The 24,879-nt window shown below is 46.2% G+C and overlaps 1 protein-coding gene and 1 pseudogene across 1 annotated transcript in view; both read right to left on the reverse strand.

Annotated features, from left to right (window-relative positions):
* Nucleotides 1–285: 285 nt before the first annotated feature.
* LOC140185292 (zinc-binding protein A33-like) overlaps nucleotides 286–24,879 on the reverse strand; it is a 149,680-nt gene continuing 125,086 nt past the window's right edge. Inside the window, exon 6 of the mRNA XM_072238677.1 lies at nucleotides 286–914. Within this exon, the coding sequence (XP_072094778.1) occupies nucleotides 370–914 (545 nt within the window). The 3' untranslated portion in view covers nucleotides 286–369. The remainder of the gene's footprint in view (nucleotides 915–24,879) is intronic.
* On the reverse strand, nucleotides 15,369–20,030 carry LOC140185484 (probable G-protein coupled receptor 139; annotated as a pseudogene).

A 24,879-nucleotide genomic window follows, 5' to 3' on the forward strand; every position in this document is an offset into this window, starting at 1 on the left:
AGTGAAAGGGAGATGAGAGTTGATATTGGATTGGAAAATGATGCTGGTGAGGTAGTGATGGGGACAAAGAAATGTCAGATGAACTTAATGAACACTTTGTATCAATCTTCACTGTCTTCTCCTGTCAGCACCGCCCCCACTTGTCCCATTTAACCTGTCTCAGTGCGGGTGGACTTTAGGACCCGGGGGAGCTCAGGACCCGCCGCCCGCGGATGCTGCTGAATCCATGGTGTTTCTGTTCTGTTGTCGGATGCGGTGAACGAGTTAAAATTGACGGATCGATAATTCTCATCTCGTGTTTATTTCACTCTCCGCACATTTATATTTACAGTGACTTTACTCCTGACGCCGTCCAAGGACCCGACCCGTTTACAGACCCGGAGCGGAACCGGAGCAGATTCTCAGCCATTGGTTTACATTCCGAGTCCGGAAGAAAGGATAAAGTTTCCCCGTGAATTTATTCCCAGTGAAGGTGTGGAGATGGGACTTGGTCTCCGCGTTGTAAAATGAAACTGTCCCGGACTGGTAACTGAGATAAACTCCCACCCTCCCGGGGATGGGACCGGCAGGGAGACGGGACTCAGGGGAGGTGAACACGTCACAATCCCGATATAACACGTCACGAAACCGCCCGATGACCCAGAATCCGGTCTCCGGTCTCACTCTGACCCGTCCCTCCCTCTCCGCGGACTCTGCGGCGACTCCCAGACACCAGTACCGATTCCCCGTCACATCCACCTCCCAGTAATGAATACCCGATGTGAATCCCTCCGATCCCAGCACACATTCCCAGTCTGTGAATCTCTTCCCGGTGTTAGGGAGATTCCTCAGGGTCCGGGTCCGTCTCACACTCTTCCGATCCTCAGACACCTCGAGCCACGGATGCGCCGTTTCCACATCCAGGGTGACAGAGACTGGGGGGAGAAGCAGAGAATTAGAGAGTCCCCGGGGATCGGGGGGAGACTCGGGCAGCGCGGCCCCGGGGATCGGGGGGAGACTCAGGCAGCGCGGCCCCGGGGATCGGGGGGAGACTCAGGCAGCGCGGCCCCGGGGATCGGGGGGAGACTCGAGCAGCGCGGCCCCGGGGATCGGGGGGAGACTCGGGCAGCGCGGCCCCGGGGATCGGGGGGAGACTCGGGCAGCGCGGCCCCGGGGATCGGGGCAGACTCGGGCAGCGCGGCACCGGGGATCGGGGGAAAGGCCGCTAGGCCTCAGGCGTGGTCTTGTGACCGACACGAACCTTTCCCGTGGTTTGACCGAACGAAAGCGGGTGGACAACTAATATCTCCCTAAGGGTTTTCCACTGGACGGAGAGCAGAGATTTCCCGGTCAAACAGACACAAAATGCTGCAGGAACCGAGCGGGTCAGGCAGGAGGTGTGGAGAGAGATGGACAGTCTACGGTTCAGGTCGACAGCTTCCCTCAAGGATAGAAATAGACAGCAAACGAGTGCGGGAAAGGGGTGGATTAAGATGGGAAAGAGGTGAGTGAATAGATTTAAACTGGAGGTCACGGAGGCCCATCGGCCCAACTCGTTTGTGCTGACCAACTTGCTCTACTGAGCTAGTCCCATTTGCCCATTATTCTTTTCACCTTTTCTTATCCACGTCCCTGCCAAGATGTATTTTAAAACATTCTCCCTGTACCCATCTCTACAGTTGATCAAGGGCCCGGTGAAAACAGAGATAACCCTCTTCCCTGTCCACTGTACCATTTTAGTGTCATTAACAAACCTACTAACTATGTCACCGACATTATCATCCAAATCATTAATAGGAATGACAAACAACCCCGGCCCCAGCACTGACCTCTGCAGGTCACAGGCCTCCAGTCCTCTGTGCTTAAGAAACACTTGGACAGACACTTCAACAGGCAAGGCACAGAAGGAGACTGACCTAATGCTGGCCAATGCGATGAATGTAGATGAGTAAATAGGTCAGCACAGATGTGATGGGTCGAAGGGCACATTTCTATGCTGTACGGCGATGGCTCTGTGAACTGAATGGATAAGAACCCCCAAACCCTCTCTCCCTACGGGTGCTGAGAATTCCAAACAGACAGTGACCCCTGACCCTTGACTCCTCAGACAGGGGAAACATCCCCCCTGTATCCTGCCTGTTGACCCCAGAATAATTTTGTGTTTCCCTGAGATCTCCTCTCTTTCTTCTGAACAGGGAACAGAGAACACAGAACAGTACAGCACAGGAACAGGCCCTTCATTCAATGTTAACGTTCATTTGTGAGTGTGACGTGTGAAGGTTCGAGACAGTAAAGGGAGTGATAACAGGAACCAGTAGGGGAGAGATGAATGGCAGATTGAACCAGAACCAGGTGTGGGAGGGGTGGAAAGCCTGTGGGTGAACTGTGTGCGTAGACGTAACGAGTAGCTGGAGGGGGACAAAGATGGAGATGGGGATCCCTTTGTCCCCTTTCCCACAACCCCATCACCTGCAGCCCCTCATTAGGACAGGGGAAGTATTTGAAGTGACCCTTAAACAACATGGGTTCTGATGCAGGGTTTGATCCCAAACTGTCAACTCCAGTCTTTGTTGTTCTGCAATTATCCCTGCTTGTGTCCCCTTCCAATCCACTTTGCCCAGCAACTCCCTCAAGCCTCTGCAACTAACTGCTCCTCTCTGACTCATCTCCCTTTACATCTCATGATACATCTGACTTTATCTCCCTGTCAAAATCTGGGAGAGAGTGGGGACGGGACCGTCGGTCCGGGAGAGACCGGGGACGGGGACCATCGGTCCGGGAGAGACCGGGGGACGGGGACCATCGGTCCGGGAGAGACTGGGGATGGGACCGTCGGTCCGGGAGAGACCGGGGACGGGACCTCCGGTCGGGGACGGGACCTTCAGTCCGGGAGACACTGAGGATGAGATCTTCCATCTGTCAGAGACTGGAGATGAGACAGTGGTTTCTCTCACACTCAGTCCCAGCCAGATTGAAGATATCATCCCCTGTCTCTGTCAGACTGAATTCTCATCCCCAGTCTCTCTCAGACTGCTGCGATTTACTCGGTCGTCTGATCTGTTGACTCATCAGCGAGTTCACACTGGGCAGACACCACTCACCTGCTCCAACTGTTGTAAGGGATTCACTCGGTCATCCAGCATACAGAGACACCAGTGAGTTTACACCGGAGAGAAGCCATTCACCCGTTCCATTTGTGATTCACTCGATCATCTCACCAGTATTGGTACACCAGTCAGTTCACACTGGGGAGAGACCTTTCACCTGCTCAGACTGTGGGACGGGATTCAGTCAGTCACCCACCCTGGTGAGCCACGACCGAGCTCACACTGGCAAATATATTTGAATAAGTTGCTGGGTTTGATGGACAGCAGCAATATTTGCTGACCTCGGCACCAACAGTCAGTTTTGAACATAACTCTGGACTCAGCAACTGTGATGGAGAAATATCCAGTATAAGCTTATTTAAAATGTCGCCCCAGTGGGAATTTGGCTGTGCACAACAAGGTTGGATGACCGGGTGAATCTCTTCCCACATTCAGATCTGGTGAACAGTCTCTCCCCAGTGTGATCTGACTGGTGCCAGTAGGTGGGATGATTGAATGAATGCCTCCCGACAAATAGAACAGATGAATGGCCTCTCTCCAGTGTCAACTCACTGATGTTTCCTTTGACTGGATGAGGGTCGGAATCCCTTCCCTCAGTCTCAACAGGTGAACAGCTTCTCCCCAGAGCAAACTCGCTGATGTTTTCTTTGACTGGATAGGGACTGAATCCCTTCCCTGAGTCCCTCACAGCTCCTCGGCAGTGTGGATTTGCTGATGTCTGTACAGACAAGATTAAAGAACAATGTCCACCCAGGAATATATTGGGATAGTCAAACTCAGTGATAAGCATTGCATGAGTTAAGGTTTCAGCAAAAAAAAACCCTCATTGCAAAGGGCAAAATAAGCTTCTTAGCAATAGGATGACATCTATTCTGAAACAATTGTGTTCCCAGTGTTTAAAAATACTTTGGTTTTGTCTGAGACTATTGCAAAGAGAAGGATGCAGTCCAGGGGACATGGTAATGTAGCAGTTAACTTCACACTTCACAGCCCCAGCAATCGGAAGACTGGGGTTCAATTCCTGCCACTGTTCTCCCCGTGAGGACCTGCGTTTCCTCTGGATGCTCCGGTTTCCTCCCACATTCCGAAAGACAAACGGGTCCGGGTTAGTGAGTTGTGGGCATGTTATGTTGGCACTGGAAATATGGCAACACTTGTTCGGTGCCCACAGCACATCTTCGGGCTGTGTTGGTCATTGACACAAACAGCGCGATTCATTGTCATTCAATACTCCGATGTACTTGTGACAAATAAAGCTCATATTTCTTTCATCTTCCCCGTGTACTTTTTCCTTTGCATTTTTTCCACTGCATTTTTTTCCTTTTATTAGAAGTAATTCAGAGTAGGTTTACTGGGATATTGAATGGAACAGGCAGATTGTCTTCCGGGGAATGCTGGACAATCTAGTCTTGTTTCTTTTGGATTTGGAAGAGCAGGAGGAGATGACAGAGTAAATGCGGAAATGACTTTATATTCCATAACTCAGGTTACTCTATGAGCGTTATTCATTTGAAGCTAATTAGACAACATATTTCTCTCTCAGAGAGTTGTCAGTCCTTGGGACTTTTTTCCTTCAAAGATGTTTGAAGCTCTCTTTGAATAAATTTAAACCAAAACTAACGTTCATAATAAGCAACAGAACAATGGAAAATGGAAAATTGAGGCCACATCTGGATCACCATTAATATTAATAGCTGGCAAAGAGGACACAAGTATCTCACTCCTGCTTTGAATTTGTATTTCTGCTTGCATGTTGTCAGGCAGTGGAGAATGAAGCAGTAACCAAAGTCAATTGTTGTTCATTAAACTGAAAACAATGCAGTTAGATAAAAATGCATCTCATTTTAATTAATTAACAAATTAATTAAAAGTTAAGCAATACATCTGAAAATATCGTGTGAGGGGATCCAGGAGTGCCCCTATTAACTGTTTGAAGTGAGACAGAGAGAGACATTTATCATTGATGGTTTGTTTGGAAAGGAGAGAGAGACAGAGTTATTTACCACTGATATGTTGCTTTTGAAAAGAGACAGAGAGAGACGAAGATTAACAGTTGGACTGTCACTTTAAGTCATTGGAAGTAACTCTGGATTTTTACTGAGTTTGGAGTTGGAGACAGCACCGAGCAGCTCGAAGGTTGCTATGGTGACTGAAGGCGGTGTTATTTAATGGACATTTGATGTTGTGATTTTCAGCAGGTTATTGATGTTACTTCCAAGGACTTGTTGCCTGCTTGTGCAGTTCTTCACAGAAAAAGGAAGGAGGGACTCTTTGAATGACAGGTGATGTTCAGCTGGTGGGATAAATGGGAGGTCAGATGATACAGACCTCAGACACATGATCCGGACACTGAATGAGCATTATTGTGCCTGCAGAGAAAGTGGGTTTTAGAGGATCGATCAGGCAGATCGATCCAAATTGCTATTCCACCGTGTGAAGAAGGGGTTCATTGGTGGGGAGTTGTCTATGTGTCCACCCTTGCTGGGGTGATAACTCCACCACAGGAAGACGGGTCCCCCGGTTAAATTCACAGTTGGTGACTTGCAAAGGATTTCGGAGGACGACGAGAAGATCAACGGCATCAGCTCACCTGAAGACTCGACTCGACTCGACTCGACTCGACTCGACTCGACTCCTCTCTCTCTCTCTCTCTCTCTCTCTCTCTCTCTCCCCATCACTACTCGACTAAATACCACGAACTGAACTGAACTTTACTCAACATCGTAAGACTGCATCTTTTTACCCCTAGACTTAAAGAAGCTTGTTTTTTATACATATATATTCCACACTTACTTTTATATATAATCATTGCTAACCTGTTTGATTTATCTACATTTATATTACTGTATAGTGTAGTTACTAATTAATATTAGTAGTTTATAGCAATATGAGACTCCAAAGTGTTTTCCATCTCTGCTGGTTCTTTATCCCCGTCACGGTGTACGTGACATAATTGGGGTCTGCGTCCGCGATATGAACAAATTGGTCGGGAGGCTGGTTTGAATTGATTGGGGAGAATCCCTTTTGATTTGGTTGTGTGGGAACACAGCAGAAATGGGTGTTAGAGACTTTCTGAAATCACCAGACCTGGTGACTTTGAAGTTTGCTAAAAAGTATGAGTTGCGGGACATTGCTAAAGAATTGAGAATTGAGGTAAAGAAGGGTGAGACTAAGGTAGAAATTCAAAGAAAAATAGTTGAATATTATATAGATAAGGGAACATTTGATGAGGAGGCGTTAGAGTTGTTCGTGGAGGGTGAATCTACTGAGGATGAGCTTCAGCTTCTGTTGGAAATAGTAAACAGGGAGCATGAACTGAAATTAAAGCAGCTCGAGAGAGAGGTCAGAGAGGCAGAGAGACGAAGGGTCCATGAGGCTAAAGAGGCAGAAAGACAGAGACAGCTCGAGAGGGAGAAATGGCAACGTGAAGATCACGTGGCAGAAAGGCAGAGACAGTTTAAAAGGGAGAGGTTGCAGCAAAGAGGTTTAGTGTGTGCCAGTAAGTCAAATGATCCAATGAATCCTTTCCCACAAATGGAACAGGTGAATGATCACTCTGCGGTGTGAACTTTCTGATGCCTCTGTAAACCGGATGCCCAAGTAAACCCCTTCTCGCATTGTCAGCAGGTGATTGGTCTCTCCATGGTGTGAATTCAGTGGTGCTTCACAAGGTTGGATGTCAGACATAGTCAATCCCTCATATAGTCAATGCAGTTGGAGAACAAAATGCTGGTGTGTTCTCAGCACCTGGGTTCCAGTGGATTTCACTGAGTTACAACATTTCAGACACACAGCATATTTCCAGTTGGGATGGGATACTTCCTCATCCCCAAGGATCAACTACTGATATATTGGTGTCACAAAGGAAACATCTGATCACTCCTTTAACATCTGGACAGAGACATTAAAACTGACCTGTTGTTGGTGATTTGGATTCCCGTTCACAAATTCTTCATCACTTGTAACCTGCAGGAAGATTTACAAAAGATATCAATGGGTAAAGGACAGCATTTCAGAAAAAATATTTTTAGTCTCCATAGTGAGCTCTGACATCTCACTGTTGTAGCAAATTTCTACCCATGTTGGAGAAAGAAATTGATCTTTATGTTACTCGGGTGGGCTTAAACTGACAGCAGGATGATGGGAACCGTACTGACAGTGCTGAAGATGAGGTAGTTGGTTTACAAATAGAGGAAATGTGTGGTGAGACTCCTAGCGAGGAGAGGCTGATGGCCAGGCAACATTGCAATCAACAGGATGAGTTGCCAGTGTAAGGGGTGGGCAGAATTGGGAAAGTTGAATACTAGACTGAAGGTGTTATATTTGAATATGCGCAGTATACAGAGTAAGGCCGACAAACTTGTAGCACAGTTACAGATTGGCAGGTATCACTGAATCATGGCTGAAAGCAGACTGTAGCTGGTTCTGTCCAAGGACACTCATTGCATTGAAAGGACAGGCAGCAAGGCAGAGAGGGTGGCGAGGTTTTGTTGGTAAAAAAAAATCAAAATTGAATCATAGAAAGAGGTGACAATGGATTGGGAGGTGTTGAATCATTGTGGAGAGAGCTGAGGCACTGCAAGGGTTAAAAGACCCTCATGGGAGGAATGCACAGACCACCAAACAGTAGTAAGGATGTGATCCACAAGTTCCAATGGGAAAAAGAAAATGTATGCCAAAGGGGCAAAGTTACAATAGTCACGGGGGATTTCAATATGCAGGCAGATTGGGAAAATTCGGTTGGTGCAGTTTCAAATACGAGGAATTTCTAGAATGCCTATGGGATGGCTTAATGTGGTTGAGCCCACGAGGGGATCAGCTATTCTCAATTGGGTATTCTGCAGTGAATTCTGGTATTGATCAGAGAGCTTAAGGTAAAGTGATCGAATGCATCCTGAAATTTGAGAAGGAGAAGCTAAAGTCCGATGTATCAGTATGACAGTGGTGTAAAGGGCATTACAGAGGCAAGAGAGAGGAGAGAGCCAAAATTGATTGGAAATGAACACTGGCAGGGAGGACGGCAGAGCAGCAATGGCTGGAACCTCTGGAGGCAATTTGGAAGTCGCAGGATATATACACACCAAAGAAGTAGTATTCTGATCGCTAGATGGCACAACCATGTCTGTCAAGAGAAGTCAAACTCAACATAAAAGCCAAAGAGAGGGTAAATAATAGAGTGGAAATTAGTGAATTGGGAAAGTTTTAAACACCAGCTGACGAAGACAACTAAAAAAATCATTGAAGAAGTAAAGATGGAATATGGAATTCAACTAGCCAATAATATTCAAAGTTTTTTTCAGATACATAAAGTGTAAAAGTGAGCTGACAGGTGATCTCAGACTGTTGGAGAACGATGCTGGAGAGTTCATCATGAGGAACATAGAAATAGCAGGTGAATTGCATCAGCCTTCACCATGGAAGACACTAACAGAATGGTGGAAGTTGCTGGTGTCAAGGATCACGAAGTGTGTAAAATAACCAGCAGTAGGGAGAAGGTTCTTGGAAAACTGAGGGTAGATGTCACCTGGATCAGTTGGTGTTCACCCCAGGGTTCTGAAAGAGGTGGCTGAAGAGACTGTGGAGACATTTGTAATGATCTTTCAAGAATCGCTAGATTCTGGAATAGTTCCCGAAGACCCATGTCACATCACACTTCAAGAAGGAAGAAAGGCAGAAGAAAGAAAATTAAATAGGCCGTTTAATCTGACCTCGGTCGTTGGGAAGACATTGGAGTCGATTGCTAAGGATGTGCTTTCAGGATAATTGGAGGCACATGATACAATAGGACATTGTCAACATCGTTTCCTCAAGATAAAATCTTGCCTGCAAAATTTGCTGGAATGCTTTGAAGAAATAGCAAGCAGAATAGACAAAGGACAATCGGTTAATGTGTTGACAAGGTGCCACACAGAAGGCTGCCTAACAAGCTACGAGACCATAGTATCACAGGAAAGATTTGGATGATGGAATTGATGGCTTTGTAGCAACGTTTTCAAGTGATACAAAGATAAATGGTGGGGCAAGAAGTTTTGAGGAAATGGCGGGTGGGGGGGGGCTACATAAGCACTTAGACAGATTAGGAGAATGAGCAATGAATTGGCAGGTGAAATGCAGTGTCGGGAAGTGTATGGTCTTGCACTTTAGTTTCAGAAATAAAAGTGTTGACTATTTTCTAAATGGAGAGAAAATACAAATATTGAGATACAGAGGGATTTGGGAGTCCTTGTGCAGAATTCCCTAAAGGTTAATTTGCAGGAGTCTGTGCTGAGGAAATTAAATACAATGTCAGCCTTCATTTGAAGAGGACAAGAATACAAACGCAAACATGTAATGCTGGGTCTTTATAAAGCACTGGTGGGGCCTCACTTCGAGTATTGATGGCAGTTTGGGGCCCCTTATCTTGGAAAGGATGTGCTGAAACTGGAAAGGATTCAAAGGCACTTCATGAAAATGATCTGCAGGATTAAACAGCTTGTCATATGAAGATTGTTTATGGCTGTGGGCCAGTATTCACTGGAATTCAGAAGAATGAGGGGTGACCTAATTGAAACCTATTGAATGCTAAAACACCTGATAGAGTGAATGTGGAGAAGGTGTTTCCTCTGGTGGGTTGTCTAAGACCAGAGGACATAGTCTCAAAATAGAGGGGTGTCCTTTTGAAACGAAGATGTGGGGGAATTTCTGTAGCAGAGAGAACTGAATCTGTGGAAATCTTTGCCACAAGCAGCTGTGGAGGCCAAGTCATGATGCATATTTAAGACAGAGGATGATAGATTCTTGATCGTTCAGGGCATGACGGGATACGGGGTGGGGGATGGCAAGAGGTGGCTACAGAGAGGAAAAATGGATCAGCCATAATGAAATAGTGGAGCCGACATGATAGGGAAAATGGTCTTATGGTTTAATACAAGAATAAAGATCTCTGAAGTTATCTGGGGTCCTGGTGAGAGTGTACGTGGAACACTGTACGCAGGACTGGTCTCCTTCCCAGAGTCAGTCTATGGGATAAATGGAATGAAGAATTTTCCCAGATTGATTTCAGGGTTGTGGTTGTGTCCTCAGAGAGATGACACTGACTGGCCTGTCTCAAAACTAGAGAAATAAGAGGTGGTCTGACGGAGACAGACACAGTTTCACAGGGTATTGACAGGGTAGGGGCAGGAATGATGATTTCCCTGGCTGGAGGGTGGAACCAGGGGTCACAGATTCAAAATCCAAGGTCACCTCAGTAGGACTGAAATGCCGAAAAATTTCCTCACCCAGATTGTGCTGAATATTTGGAAGTTTCTTCACAAGGTTTGCAAATTTAGGGGCTCAGGATTATGGGGACGTTGCAGGAAAGTGGCGCTGAGGTCAAAGATCGGGTGTATTCTGAGGAAAGGGTAGGACAGGCGCAACGGGCCGAATGGCCACGCCTGCTCCTGTTTCTTATTTTCTAAAGCATGAGTTTACCTTTGTGCCTTGTTCTCCCTTGGATTTCAGCCATTCGGATTGCACAGGGGAGCGGTGAGAGCTCCGGAGATCAATCGGCAGCCGCTGCGGGGCAGCTCCCGTCTCCCAGCAGCAGGGGTCGAGTCCAGACAACAGGCCCCGATCCTCGGCGGGGAAAGGCCGGGCGCCCTCCGTGTAGCTGAAACATCTCACGGAATCTCCGCCAGTCTCTTCAGCTCTGCCTTCGAAAGGATTCAGGACCCGCCGGTGTTGCAGCCGAAACCCGAGGCGCAGCTCCCAGTCTCCGGCCTCACTCGGTCCCGGTTCCGGACTCCGGCCCATTCCAGCGCTCAGCGTCCCGCCCACTGACACCTCTCAGCCAATGAGAGCATCCTTCTCCCAGCAGTGATCGCTGATTGGCTGAGATTTGTCTGAGTACGGGCTGCTGCCGGGAGACGGAGATGTCAGTCACAGTTTGTTCTAAAATCAACGGAAGTTCCCCGAAACTCAAATTTAAAAGTAAATTATTATCCGAGTACATATAAATCACCCCGAGAATCATTTTCCATTTTGATGGGGACCATGTCGGCATGAATGGGGTGAGCCGAAGGGCCAGCGTTAATGTCTTGTCCCAAACGTTACTTCTATTCCTATCAATCGATGCTGCCTGACCTGTTGAGTTACTTGCACTGCTGCATCCAATTCTTGTTAACAAGTTTTGCGCTGGAATATTGAAAAGGAATTCACCAGGATTGTTGGGGTTTTGCGTCATGTGACGACATTGTTCAGTTTTCATCTACATACGAGTCAAGGGATCCAAATTCATAACTCCCTCAAAGTGGCTGCACGGAGCAGTAGGTTGGCGAAAGCGGCCTAGCATCTGCTTACCTCCGGTAGTCGAGGTGAAGAGTTCCAGTGTCAGGTAGCTATGTTGCAAATTTATAAATGTCTAGTTTACCTCTAGCTGCAGTATTGCATTCTATAATAGGGAAAATGTGGAGGTGTTGGAAGGTGAGTAAAAGTGGTTTATCAGGAAGCCGCCTGGATAAAGCAAGTCTGGACAATTTATGGATATTTTTTCCTGAGCACCAGAGACTGAGGGAGGCCTGACAGAAATTAATGGTAATATGATATGACACAATATTTCCTCGGACCTTGAGAGAGACTAGTGCAGAAATTGCAGGGGCCCTGACAGAAATATTTAGCCACGGATATGGTGCCGGAGGAGTGGAGGGCAGCTCAGGTTGTTCCGTTGTTTAAAAAAGGCTCCAAAAGTAAACCAGTTAATTACAGGCCGCTGAGCCTGACATCAGTAGTAGGTAAACTATTGGAAGGTGTTCTGAGAGATCGGATATACAAGTATTTGGACAGCCAAGGGCTGATTAAGGATAGTCAGCATGGTTGTCCGTGGTAGATCGTGTTTAATGAATCTTGCAGAGTTCTTCGAGGAGGTTACCAAGAAAGTAGACAAAGGAAATACTGTGGATGATGTTCACATGGACTTTACTAAGGCCTTTGACAAGGTCCCACATGGGAGGTTAGTTCAGAAGGTTCATGCACTAGGTATCCTTGGAGAGGTTGTAAACTGGATTCGAAATTGGCTGTGTGGGAGAAGACAGAAAGTGGTAGTGGATGATTGCTTATCAGACTGGAGGCTTCTGACTATTGGGGTACCTAAAGTATCTGTGCTAGGACCATTGGTGTTTCTTGTATATATCAGTGCTCTAGATAATAATGTGATAAATTGGATCAGCAAGTTTGCTGATGACACTAAGATTGGAGACGTTGTGGACAGCGAGGAAGGCTTCCAAAGTTTGAAGAGGAATCTGGACCGGAAAAATGTGCCAAAAATGGCAGATGGAATGTAATGCAAACAAGTTGAGGTGCTGCATTTTGGAAGGACAAATCAAGGTAGGACATACACAGTAAATGGTAGGGCACCGAGGTTGCGGAGGAACAAAGGGATATGGGAGTTCAGATACATATTTCCCTGAAAGTGGCGTCACAGGTAGACACGGTTGTAAATAAAGCTTTTGGCATCCTTGCATTCACAAATCAAAGTATTGAGTACAGGCGTTGGGATGTTATGGGGAAGTTGCATAAGACATTGGTGAGGCCAGATTTGTAGTCTTGCGCACAGTTCTGGTCACCTAACTACAGGACGGACATCGGTAAGACTGAAGGAGTGCAAAGAAGATTCACTACGATGTCGCCGGGTCTTCAGGAGTTGAGTTACAGAGAAAGATTGAACAGGATAGGACTTTTCTCCTTGGAGATTAGAAGAATGACGGGAGAATTGATAGAGGTTTACAAAATTATGAGGGATATGGACAGAGTAAATGGGAATAAGCTCTTTTCACTTAGATGAGGAGAGATGAATACGAGAGGACATGGCTTTAGGGTGAAAGGGGAAAGGTTTAGGGGGAATATTGGGGGGAACTTCTTCACTCAGAGAGTGGTGGGAGTGTGAAACGAGCTGCCATCTGACGTGGTAAAAGTGGGCTCACTCTTACGTTTTATGAGTAAATTGCATAGGTACATGGATGGGAGAGGTCTGGAAGGTTATGGACTGGATGCAGGTCAATGGGACTAGCGGAATAATGTTTCAGCACAGACTAGATTGGCCGAATGGCCTGTTTTCTATGCTGTGGTGTTCTAGAGTTCTATGGTTCTATGAGAGTCACAGACAGAGCGGACAGCCAGTGTTTTTCCCTGAGGTTGCAACGTCTGAAAACAGAGGCAATGTATTTCATGTGAAAGAGGGAACACTTTCTCTTTTGATTCTTTTTTTCGGCACTATTTATTTTGTGATTTAGTGGAATTTTGTATCTTTTCCCCACATTCCTGCGGTAAAAAAACTAACAACTTACATCAGACAGTGATGTTAATCCTGACGTAGAATGTTTAAATGTGTGGGGAGTGGAGCGATGCGCACCTGGTGATGCAGAAGGGATTGGTTTAGAAAGACACGAAGTTACCAGTTCAATTAGTTCAGAACTGCACAGTGAGCAAAGGGGCCTTTACCCCTGCTGTACTGATCTACGATCGTGAGTCCACACCTGGAGTACTGTGTGTAACTTTGGACAGCCGCCTCAGGAAGGACGTGATTAACCTACAAAGGTGCAGTGAGGATTCACGAATTTTCTTGCCGGGACTGGAGGACTTGGGTCAGAAAGGGCCTCGATCGTGACTCTGGAATGATCACGAAACTAACGGTGACGCCACATTGATTCTCCCCTCTGCCTCCAAAGGCCCCACTGTCACGAAGCAATTGTAGGCTAAAGTAAAGGGGGAAAAAAACCCACAATGAACACCTATTTTGAATGAGAACTACAACTCCCGTAAGGCACTGCACAGAATGGCCGCACGATTTTTCCGGAACTACAACTCGCGGCTGGCACCGCGCTCAGTCGTAGGAACCTGAAGGGCGGCGTGGCCATCTAGAAGTTGTAGTCTAATGTTCTCGGCTCCTCAGCCACTCTCTGTTTCAACACTATGACAACGCAGAGAGGGACTGATTATGTGGCAGAGGTAGCTCTGACCCACCTCCGTCCTCTGCTGTCACTGGCTGATGTGCCTGTCGGTCAAATGTGAACTTAAACGATGATTAGTTAATCTGAACGTCAGTCATGGAGAAAGGGAAAAGTGAAAATTCTATTTACGTTGCTTTCTGAAAACAGAGGCAGCTGCAGTTCCACAGGGTAAAGTACTATTGGGTGGGTCCTATGCAGAGGCCTTGCAAAAGTTAAACTGAATGTTTATAAAGTGGTACCAGACATAGAACAGTCTGTGACGTCAGAGGGTATATGTTGTCATCACAGTTCAATTCCGAAAGATACTTCACTGATGGATAAATTTGTGATTTTTATAACGGACATGGTGAATTGTACTGCTCGGACATCTGGTCGTAATGATGAAACTCAAATTATTGTGAAAGCAGAGCAAAAGTTCTTCTTTGTAGTGCAGGATTATTTTGTCATTCGGTGTGATAAATTAGTTGGCAGTGATGTTGCCATTTTTAGGAAGGGACGTGGAATCGAGTTGTGAATTGAATGAAATATATGTCACAGCTGTAGCAGAAATATTTGATTCAACAGGAATGAAAGTGGTTTAATGTTTTATGTGATGAGCGTCTGCCAGGGCTGAATGTTGAGAGGATGATGTGGGTTTTTGTAATGAAACGTGCTGTCACATTATTCATCAAACAGCGTTGAAAGTGATTGCTGTGAAAAAGAGCATTTATAGGAGAAAGGTTGTAGCATGGTGGACTGAGATGTATGCAGAGGCATTTGGGGAGAAAAATAAGTTGTTTAGGAAAGTTAAGAAGTATCAGTCTTCTGATAAGAAGCATATCGGGTAAAAAGAAATGAAATGCAGGCTTGATTATAAACATTGGGGGTTGATAGCTTTCATTTAAAATCTTTCAATGGGAGTGAATTTAATTTAATTCACGGTACTGTGTTTAATTAAGTATAATCTATAGGGTTTTACGGGTTAATAGAGCGTTAGATAGAAGAGGCAGTGAGGGTATTAATTCCCAACTGTCTGCAACACACTCCGTTCCAGATGGCAGCGAAATTTACCTTAAAGTTGGAGTTTCGACCGTTATTTACCCAAACACCGCCTTTTTTCACGTTAGCCAATCATTGAAGGGGACTGCAGAGACTGGTGTGATTGACATTGGAACAGCAAACCAGCATCAGACGTCTTGGGTGAACAGACTGTGAGGCTCCTGGGCGGGAGTATAAATTCATGAACAAATCAACAGACCAATCGGTGGCTCGCAATCCGGAGTTGTTCTTTGATTGACATCTGGCGGGTCCAATGATGTACTGAGACTCCAAGAATTTGCCTGGCCACCCCGACCACACACACTATGCTAATATTTCGGATCTGTCCGTCGTTGGGACAATCAGCCCGGGAACAAACAGCTGGGAGATCAGGCGGTGAATGTGAGGAGCTGGCGTCTGGACTGGAGAAATTGCGGCCGCTTTCGGCTTGTGCTCAGGACGCGGCTTTATTAATGAACTGAAGCACCGAGGTGACCGGATATTTCAGCGCTCTGATTATCTGCTCCCTGAATTTCGACTGAGTCACCGCGTAAATAAATGTGTTCGTGCAGCAGCTAAAATTCTTCAGCAAAACACCGACGTAGTAAAAGATCCATTCAGAATCATTGAAATCGTATCCAGATACTTGATAATAAATGACATTTACAACGTATGTCATCCACAGGAGGATGAAGCTGCCGGAGAGGGTGAAGAGTAAAACCACAGACCTCCTCCTGCTCTCCATCTCCGGGTCACTGCGGTTCTCCCCCTTGCTCTGACCCTTCAGCCCCTTACGGACCCGACTGGCCACTAAAATGTGCCTGACTGTCAGAGCGTTGAGCAGCAGGATCCCAGCGAAAGGGAGGGACGGAGTTAAAACCGTGTGGAGCCAGTCATATACTACCCACCCCAGGTCAGTGAGATAATTGTTCACGGGTTTACAGAACCACGGTACATTGTCGATGATCACCCAGGGTTCCCGTGTGAAGTATCGGGGTATGTTTTTCAGACAGAACAGCACGCCGGTTGTTGTTAGAACCACAGCCGCAGTTTTCCCGGTGCAATATTTTGTTTTCAGCTTCTGGCAGCAAATGGTGACAAACCGATCAAAGGTGAAAGTGACGGTGAACCAGACAGAACAGTCTGTGGCTGTGAACGTCAGTACATCGATAACACTGCACACAGGGGTGATGCTCAGAAAACTCCTCCGGAAGTAAAAAGTTCTGATTCGATATAAAATTACATTGGTGACAACGGCCAGTAAGTCAGACCCTGCCATGGCCACCAGGTAGCGAGTAGTGCAGACAGAGAGGCCGCACTTTCCCCGGGACAGGATCACAATCGCCGCTAAATTCACTGGAGGGAGGGAGGGAGGGGGAGAGATGGAGGGAGAGAGAGTGGGGAGAGATAGATAGAGACCGAGAGAGGGGTGAGAGAGCGAGAGAGAGAGAGGCAGAGAGAGAGAGGGAGAGAGAGAGAAGGAGAGAAAGAGAGAGAGAGAGAGAGGGAGAGAGAGAGAGGGAGAGACAGAGAGAGAGAGACAGAAAAAGAGAGAGACAGAAAAAGAGAGAGGGGAGAGCGAGAGAGAGACAGAGAGAGGGAGAGAGAGAGGGAGGGAGAGAGGGAGGGCGAGAGGGAGTGAGAGAGGGAGAGAACAGACACTGGGCGTTACTAAACACATTCTCCGGGAATTAACACGATGTCGGGTTTCAGCTAAAGATCAGGAGTGCTGGAGTCTATGAACGGCTGCTAATGTAAATCAGACACTGGTCACACTGTCTCTGACCTGCTTTCCTCAGTGTGGGGATAAGACCATGCGTGTGCAATCCTAGGCGATAAAAACGAGCTGTATGAACAACAACGATCATTCCGATTCCAGTCGTTAACGGGGCCAGTTTCACTGATTTACCCCTGATTGGCCAGGCCTATGGAAACTCAGCATCTGATGCGGCCACGAATGCATACAAGAGCAGCGCACATCAAATACTGGAGGGACTCAGCTGGTGAAGCTGCATCCGTGGAATTTTACAAACCGTCCTTTCGGGCCGAGATCCTTATTGAGCACGAAGCAGTGCACGGATTTATATAACAATATAACAATTACAGCACGGAAACAGGCCATCCCGGCCCTTCTAGTCCATGCCGAACTCTTACTCTCACCTAGTCCCACAGACCTGCACTCAACCCAAAACCCTCCATTCATTTCCTGTCCATATATCTATCCAATTTAACTTTAAATAACAACATCGAACCTGCCTCAACCACTTCTACTGGAAGCTTGTTCCACACAGCTGCCACTCTCTGAGTAAAGAAGTTTTTCCTCATGTTACCGCTGAAGGTTTGGCCTTTAACTCTGAACTCATGTCCTCTTGTTTGAATCTCCCCCATTCTCAATGGAAAAAGCTTATCCACGTCAACTCTATCTATCTCCCTCAAAATTTTAAATACCTCTATCCAGTCCCCCCTCAACCTTCCACGATCCAAAGAATAAAGACTCAACTTGTCCAACCTTTCTCTGTAACTTCGGTGATGAAACCCATGTAACATAAAAGTAAATCTTATTTGTACTCTCTGAATTTTGTTGACATCTTTCCTATAATTCGGTGACCAGAACTGTACACAATTCTCCAAATCTGGCCTGACCAATGCGTTGTACAGTTTCAACTCCTGTACTCAATGCTCTGTTTTATAAAGGCCAGCATACCAGAAGCTTTCTTCACCGCCCTATCCACATGAGATTCCACCTTCAGGAAACTATGCAGCATTATTCCTAGATACCTCTGTTCTACTGCATTCTTCAATGCCCTACCATTTACCATGTATGCCTATTTTGATTAGTCCTACCAAAATGTAGCACCTCACATTTACCAGCATTAAACTCCATCTGCTATCTTTCAGCCCACTCTTCTAACTGGCCTAAATCTCTCTGCATGCTTTGAAAACCTACTTCCTTATGCAGAACTCCACCTATCTTAGTATCTTCTGCATACTTACTCATCCAATTTACCACCCCATCATCCAGATCATTAATGTATATGGCAAACAGCATTGGACCCTGTACAGATCCCTGAGACACATCACTAGTCACCGGCCTCCAATCTGACAAACAGTAATCGAACACACTCTCTGGTGTCTCCCATCCAGCCACTGCTGAATCCATTTTACTCCTTCAATATTAATACCTAATGATTGAACCTTCCTAACTAACCTTCCGTGTGGAACCTTGTCAAAGACCTTACTGAAATGCATATAGACAACTTCCACCGCTTTACCCTCGTCAACTTACGACGGGTCTCAGAGGGAAAACAGGAACAACGTAGCAACCTGAGGCTGAGTGGCTCCGTTAATGGATTAATTCTACAGATCAGTTCAATAACACACGTTGGCAGATTGGTTCAGCTGATCTGACCCAATTTTTGACCAACAGGCAGTGGGATCCGATTGTGAGAGTCTCCACAGGCAGACGTGAAACAAGGACCATGGATTCCCTCTGATCACTAACTCAGAAACAGAGAACTTTACAATGTAAACCCCACCCAGTCAACTTTTCCTGGAAAGCTGCCTGTCCCCAGTACTGGGACAGACCTGGACAAAGTCCAATTAAAACGCGTGCAGTCACACCTTCGCGGAGAGCTGCATCCCTGACATTCAACAAGCCGTCGTTTCGGACCGAGACCCTCCGTCAGGACGAAACGATGCCCCGATTTACGACGCGTCTCAGAGGGAAAGCAGAAACAAGTTAGTAACCTAAGGCTGAGTTGTTCCTTTGATGGATTAAATCTACAGCGCAGTTCAATTCGATAATACACAGCAAAAGATCCGCGGGCACTGGTGCAGGTGATCAGACCCAGATTATTGACCAACAGTCAGTAGGATCCGACTGAGAAACTTCAGAGGAAGACATAAAACCACAGGACCTGGGGTTCTGTCTGATCAATAACTCAGAAACGGTGAAACTCGCAATGTAAACCCCTCCCAGTCACACCTTTCCAGAGAGATGCCTCGCCCCAACGCCGGTAAAAATCACGACAACTTCCCATTAAAACCTGCCAGTCTCACCTTCCTGGAGAGCCGCCTGCCCCCACCACTGGGATAACTCTGGACAAATTCCCATCACACACTCCCAATCACACCTTCCCGCAGAGCCGCCTGCCTCCACCACTGGGACAACTCTGGACAAATTCCCATCAACACCCTCCCAGTCACACCTTCCCAGAGAGATGCCTCGCCCCAACGCCGGGAAAAATCACGACAACTTCCCATTAAAACCTGCCAGTCTCACCTTCCCGGAGAGCCGCCTGCCCCCACCACTGGGATAACTCTCGACAAATTCCCATCAACACACTCCCAATCACACCTTCCCGGAGAGCCGCCTGCCCCCACCACTAGGATAACTCTGGACAAATTCCCATTAAAACCTGGCAGTCTCACCTTCCCGAAGAGCCGCCTGCCCCCACCATTGGGACAACTCTGTAGAGAGTCCCATTTACTCCCTCCCAGTCACAGCCTCCCGGAAAGCTGCTCGTACACAGCATTGGAGCAACGCAGGGCAAGGTCTCATTCACGGCAATAACAACATTAGAGTCAATCTCATGAGTTAAGGGAGAGACAGAAGTTTAGTTCCGCTTGTTATTAACTATGAAAAGATCAGAGTGTTGAACTGACAGGATCGATATCTCTGACAGATATTTTTTTCTTAATGATCATCAAGATAGAAGCTTGTCAAATGATCATAAATAGCTTAGCACCGGTTACCACACAGAAATAGCAAAAATATTAATTCTTCTGCTCACTCACCGGGAACTCCAATGACGGCAATCAACAAGTACAATATTTTCTCCACACCTTTGTACCTATGCAACATTGCAGACATTTCTCTGTCCAGCGATTTGTCCCTCTTTGCTCCAGGCGATCTGTCGGAATGAAATGTTGAGGCAGCACCTGCCTGGGGTTTTAATACCATTTAGCGGCTCCACGGGGACTGACATCAACAGATTTAAAAATAAAGGTTTTTAAATTATTCACAAACCGATTACATCAGACAGGTGTAATCCCCGCGGTGTCAGATTGTGATGAAATTAATGATTTAATATTTAGAACATTCGTGGGAGATAGCTTTTCTGAAAAATGTTGACTGAACCTTCCGAGCTGTTTCATCAAATACATGTGCTTCCATTGTAAATATGTACTTCAAAGGAACTATTTGTCGGACACAGAATATTGAAGTAAATTTTGTCATTGTAACTTGTGAAATTGTATTGAATCACCTACTGTTATCATTCTCCTCAATAGTAGAAACTCTTGATGTAGTTTGTGTTTGCGACTCTACCGAGAAGGACCAAAAAAATGTCAGTTTCTGATGATAAATAATCACTTCCATATCCAAGAACCCCAAAAGACCTCTCAGTAACTCAGTCACAGGCAGAATATTTGTGAACTTGTCCAGGTCCATTTCTCATTCCAACGAATGGCCATCAAATTCAGTGGTCTAGTGAGGGTGGTTAGTATGTTCTAACATATCATCCCTTATGTGTCAAAGAACACGGAGAAGAGCGAGACAGACGGTGAAGAAATTATAGTTGTCTGTCTCTGCCTGTGTGTCTGCGGGTTTGTCTGTCTGTGTGTGTTCGTGTGTGACAGTACGTTTTCCTGTCCGTTCGTGGGTAGACCCACTGACTCTGCCTGACCGTGCCTGACTGAACATTTGTCCGTATACCTCGAATTTTGTCTGTCCCCCCTGGTTCAGTCCCTTCCAATCTCTATCCGCAAACTTCACATGCTCTGAAACTCTCATTTCAAACAGTTCACAAGATGGCTGCCTGAACCATAGAAAATTAAGAACAGAGGTAAAAATGGAAATTGCATGTATTATTAAAGTATGTACAAATGGAACAATCTTGAGATTCGCCACATCTCCATACCCTGAGAACCCTGAAACACATACACAACTCAAATTCATCAGCCTGCTCCAAAACTACCGATTCCGCAAAATCCTTGTGCACCCTCAAATCGGCAGACTTTGGCAAAGCTCTGTACACACCCAAATCCACACGCATATGCAAATACATGTGCGCACCCAACTCAGAATGTGCCCCACATCTTCTGACACCCCCAAATCCGCCTGTTCCGCAATATGCGCTGGCTAACAGCCACTTCTGTGCACATCACCAAATCTCTGTGCACCCAATGTTCCCTAAAGCACCCCTAAATCAGCGCATATTCTCAAACCCGTCTGCATTCCCATATCCGTGAGAAACCCAAACCCACTGGACCTCCCAAATACACATTAAATGATCCCAGAGAAATATCATTTCAAACAGTTCACAAAATGGCAATTGCTATGTATTAAAAAAAACAAGGATCGAGGTCAAATATCATATTGCATTTATTATTAAAGTCTGTATAAACAGAACAATCTTGCGATTGGGCACACCTACAAATCCACCGGCTTCCCCGAGTCACTGTTTACCTCCGAATCTGCAAGCACATCCAACTCTGCACATACCTGTAAATCAGTGTTCACTCAGGGATCTGTGCTCACCGACAAGCCCGCATTCAGCCCTCAAATCAGTATGCACCCCCAAGAAACGGACACACTATATCCCAGGGTACTCACACATTTGCTGACATGCCCGTTAATCTGCGTACATCTGCAAATCGGCATGCGCCGCCAAACCGGTAAGCACCCCCAAATTCACCGACAAAGCCGGAATTCTGCGCACATTCCCAAGTCCGTGCACAACCCATATCTGTGCATACACCTACTCAGTAAATTATTCCAGAGCAGGAATCATTTCAAACACTTCACAAAAGAGCGGGATCCACCTTTAAATGTCCAAACAGATGTCCAAATGTGTATTCACCCGCATATTCCCTCAAATTAGCGCACTTCTACAAATCGGTATGCGTCGCGAAAGCTGTGTGCACCAGAATTCCGTGCACACGTTAACCACCAGCCACATGCACGTCTGACTATCACAGAGGAGTGATCATTTCAAGTAGTCCCACCTTTATAATTTAAGACGTATTTATTACTAAAGTATCTATAAATGAAACAACTTTTAGATTCGCCATACATCCAGACCCAGAGAACCCTGAAATACGTACACACCCCAAACCCACGAACTACCAAAATTGTCTGTGCAACCCCAAATCCGTTGACATCCCCAAACTTGTGCACCTCCCCAAACCCATCTTCACCCCCGTTTCAATGGGTGCCCCCAAATCTACCGACGCCTCCATATTCACTGACAAATCCCCATTTCTGCACACAGCAGCAATTCCCTGTGCACGTCCATATTCGCCAAAACCCCCTTAAATCAGCGCACTCTTCAAATCTGCCTACACCCCGAAATGTTTGTGCACTCCGAACCTGCCGGCACACTCACATGCACATTAGATTATCTCAGAGCAAGAATCATTTCGCGCAGTTCACAAGATATCTGCCTCCACGCCAAAAAATAGTAAGAACCGAGGCCAAGGTCCAAGTTGCATTTAATATTAAAGTCTGTATCAATGAAACAACGTTGAGATTCGGCACATCTCCAAATCCACCGGGATTCCCAAATCTGAGCGTATCTGCAAATCTGTGTGCACTGTGTGGGGTTCCTGGAGTGCCCCTGTGAACTGTTTGAAGAGAGAGAGAGAGTTATTTATCACCAATGATTGTTTTGAAGAGAGAGAGAGAGAGAAGAAGATTAATGGTTGGACTGCCACGTTAGGACACGGGAGGTAACGTTGGATTTCTACTTTGGAGATCGCACCGAGCAGCTGGAAAGTTGCTATGGTGACCGACAGCACATTATTGATGTGACTTTCAAGGACTTATTGCCTGCTTGCATTTCTTCACAGACAAAGGAAGGAGGGACTCTTTGAATTACAGGTGATGCTCAGCACGGTGAGATAAATAGGAGGTCAGATGATATAGATCTCAGACACATGATCTGGACACTGAATGAGCATTGCTGTGCCCGCAGAGAAAGTGGGTTTTGGAGGATCGATCAGGCGAATCGACCTAATTGCTCTTCCAGTGAAGGAGAAGGGGTTGACTGGTGGGGAGTTGTCTATGTGTCCACCCTTGCCGAGGTGACAGCTCCACCACAGAAAACCGGTCCCCCCTTTGTTACAGTCACAGTCGGTGACTTGTGAAGGATTTCGGCGGACGACGAGAAGATCGACGGCATCAGCTCACCTGAAGATTCAACTCTCCCCCTCCCTCCCTCTCTCTCTCTCTCTCTCTCTCCCCTCCCCCACCCCACGCTACTGAACTAAATACCATGAACTGAACTGAACTTTACTCATCATCGTTAGACAGTAACTTTTTACCCCTAGACATAAAGAAACTTGGTTTTTCATACATATATTTCCACACTTTCTGATTGATGTACTTATATATATATAATTGCTAACCTATTTGTATTATGCACATTTATATTACTGTGTTGCGTAGTTATTAATAAATATTATTAGTTTATAGCAATCCTAGACTCCAAAGTGTTTTCCATCTTTTCTGGTTCTTTATTCCCGTCACGGGGTTCGTCACAGCATCCGCAGATCTGTGGGCACTCCAAAACCCGCTTGCAATCCCTAACTCAGTGGTCTCCTCGAAATCCATGCACACCCCCAACACTGCCGACACCCCCAAATCCACCAACGTTCCCAGATCCCTGCGCACCGCAAACCTGCTGACAACTCCACATACACATTAGATTATCCTAGAACAAGAATCATCTGAAACAATTCACAAAGTAGATTTTCCACCTTAAATCAAATAGCAAGTTCAAGGTTCAAAATACATCAGTTATTAAAATATCTGTGAATGAAACAACCTTGAGATTCATCACACCCACAGTTCCACGGACACCCCAAATCCGTGTGCATCCCCAAGCTCGCGGACACATTCAAACTTGTGTGCAACCCCAAATCATTGTGCACTCCCAAATCCCTGTGCACCCTCCCAACGTTCATGCATCCTCAAATCAGTGTGCACCCCCATATTTACTGAGACACTCTGAAATCTGCGCACATCCGCACATCAATTTGCACCCCAAACCCGCTGACATCCCCACATGCACATCGGTTTATTCCAGAGCAAAAATCATTTCAAACAGTTCAGAAGATAGCTGCCCCATCTTAAAACGTTCAAAGTTCAAAATGTATTAATTATTAAAGTATATCTGAATGTTTGCATCTCTGTGTGTTTATATGTGTCCACCTATGTGTCTGTCCGTCTTGTTGTGTGTCTGTGTGTGTTTGGGTCAGAGACCAGCTGGAGGACAGCGCCCGGTCTTTGTCGTGACGGCTTGACGACTGGGAACACGTGGCTAGTGTGGAAGAATCCCTTCAGGACACCAGAGAGACGTGTGTACACTGGCTCAGGGAACTATACAGCACTGCATTGTTTGTAACGAATACAACAATATCGTAGGCTTACTTCTGAAGAGCGGAGAGCTCGGACAGTCTCTGCTAAATACATTTGCGGAGGATGAAGAAGGCATGAAAGAGTGAACCCATGAGGAGAGTTTGATGGCTCTGGGCCTGTGCTGCTCAGTTTAGAAAAATAAGGGAGACATTATATTCAAAGCTATCGAATATGGAAAGCACACAGAGCAAAGTGGGGACCTGGGAAGGCAAATGTGATACTGCAGGTGTGTGTGTGTGTGTGTGTGTGTGTGTGTGTGTGTGTGTGTGTGTGTGTGTGTGTGTGTGTGTGTGTATTTGGGAATCTATGTGTGTATGTTACTCTGTATCTGTGTATGTATTTTGGTCTCTGTCTCTATATATTTGTCTGCCTATGTGTGTAAGTGCGTGTG

Source organism: Mobula birostris, chromosome 20 (genome assembly GCF_030028105.1).
Source record: "Mobula birostris isolate sMobBir1 chromosome 20, sMobBir1.hap1, whole genome shotgun sequence".
NCBI classification, from domain to species: Eukaryota; Metazoa; Chordata; class Chondrichthyes; order Myliobatiformes; family Myliobatidae; genus Mobula; species Mobula birostris.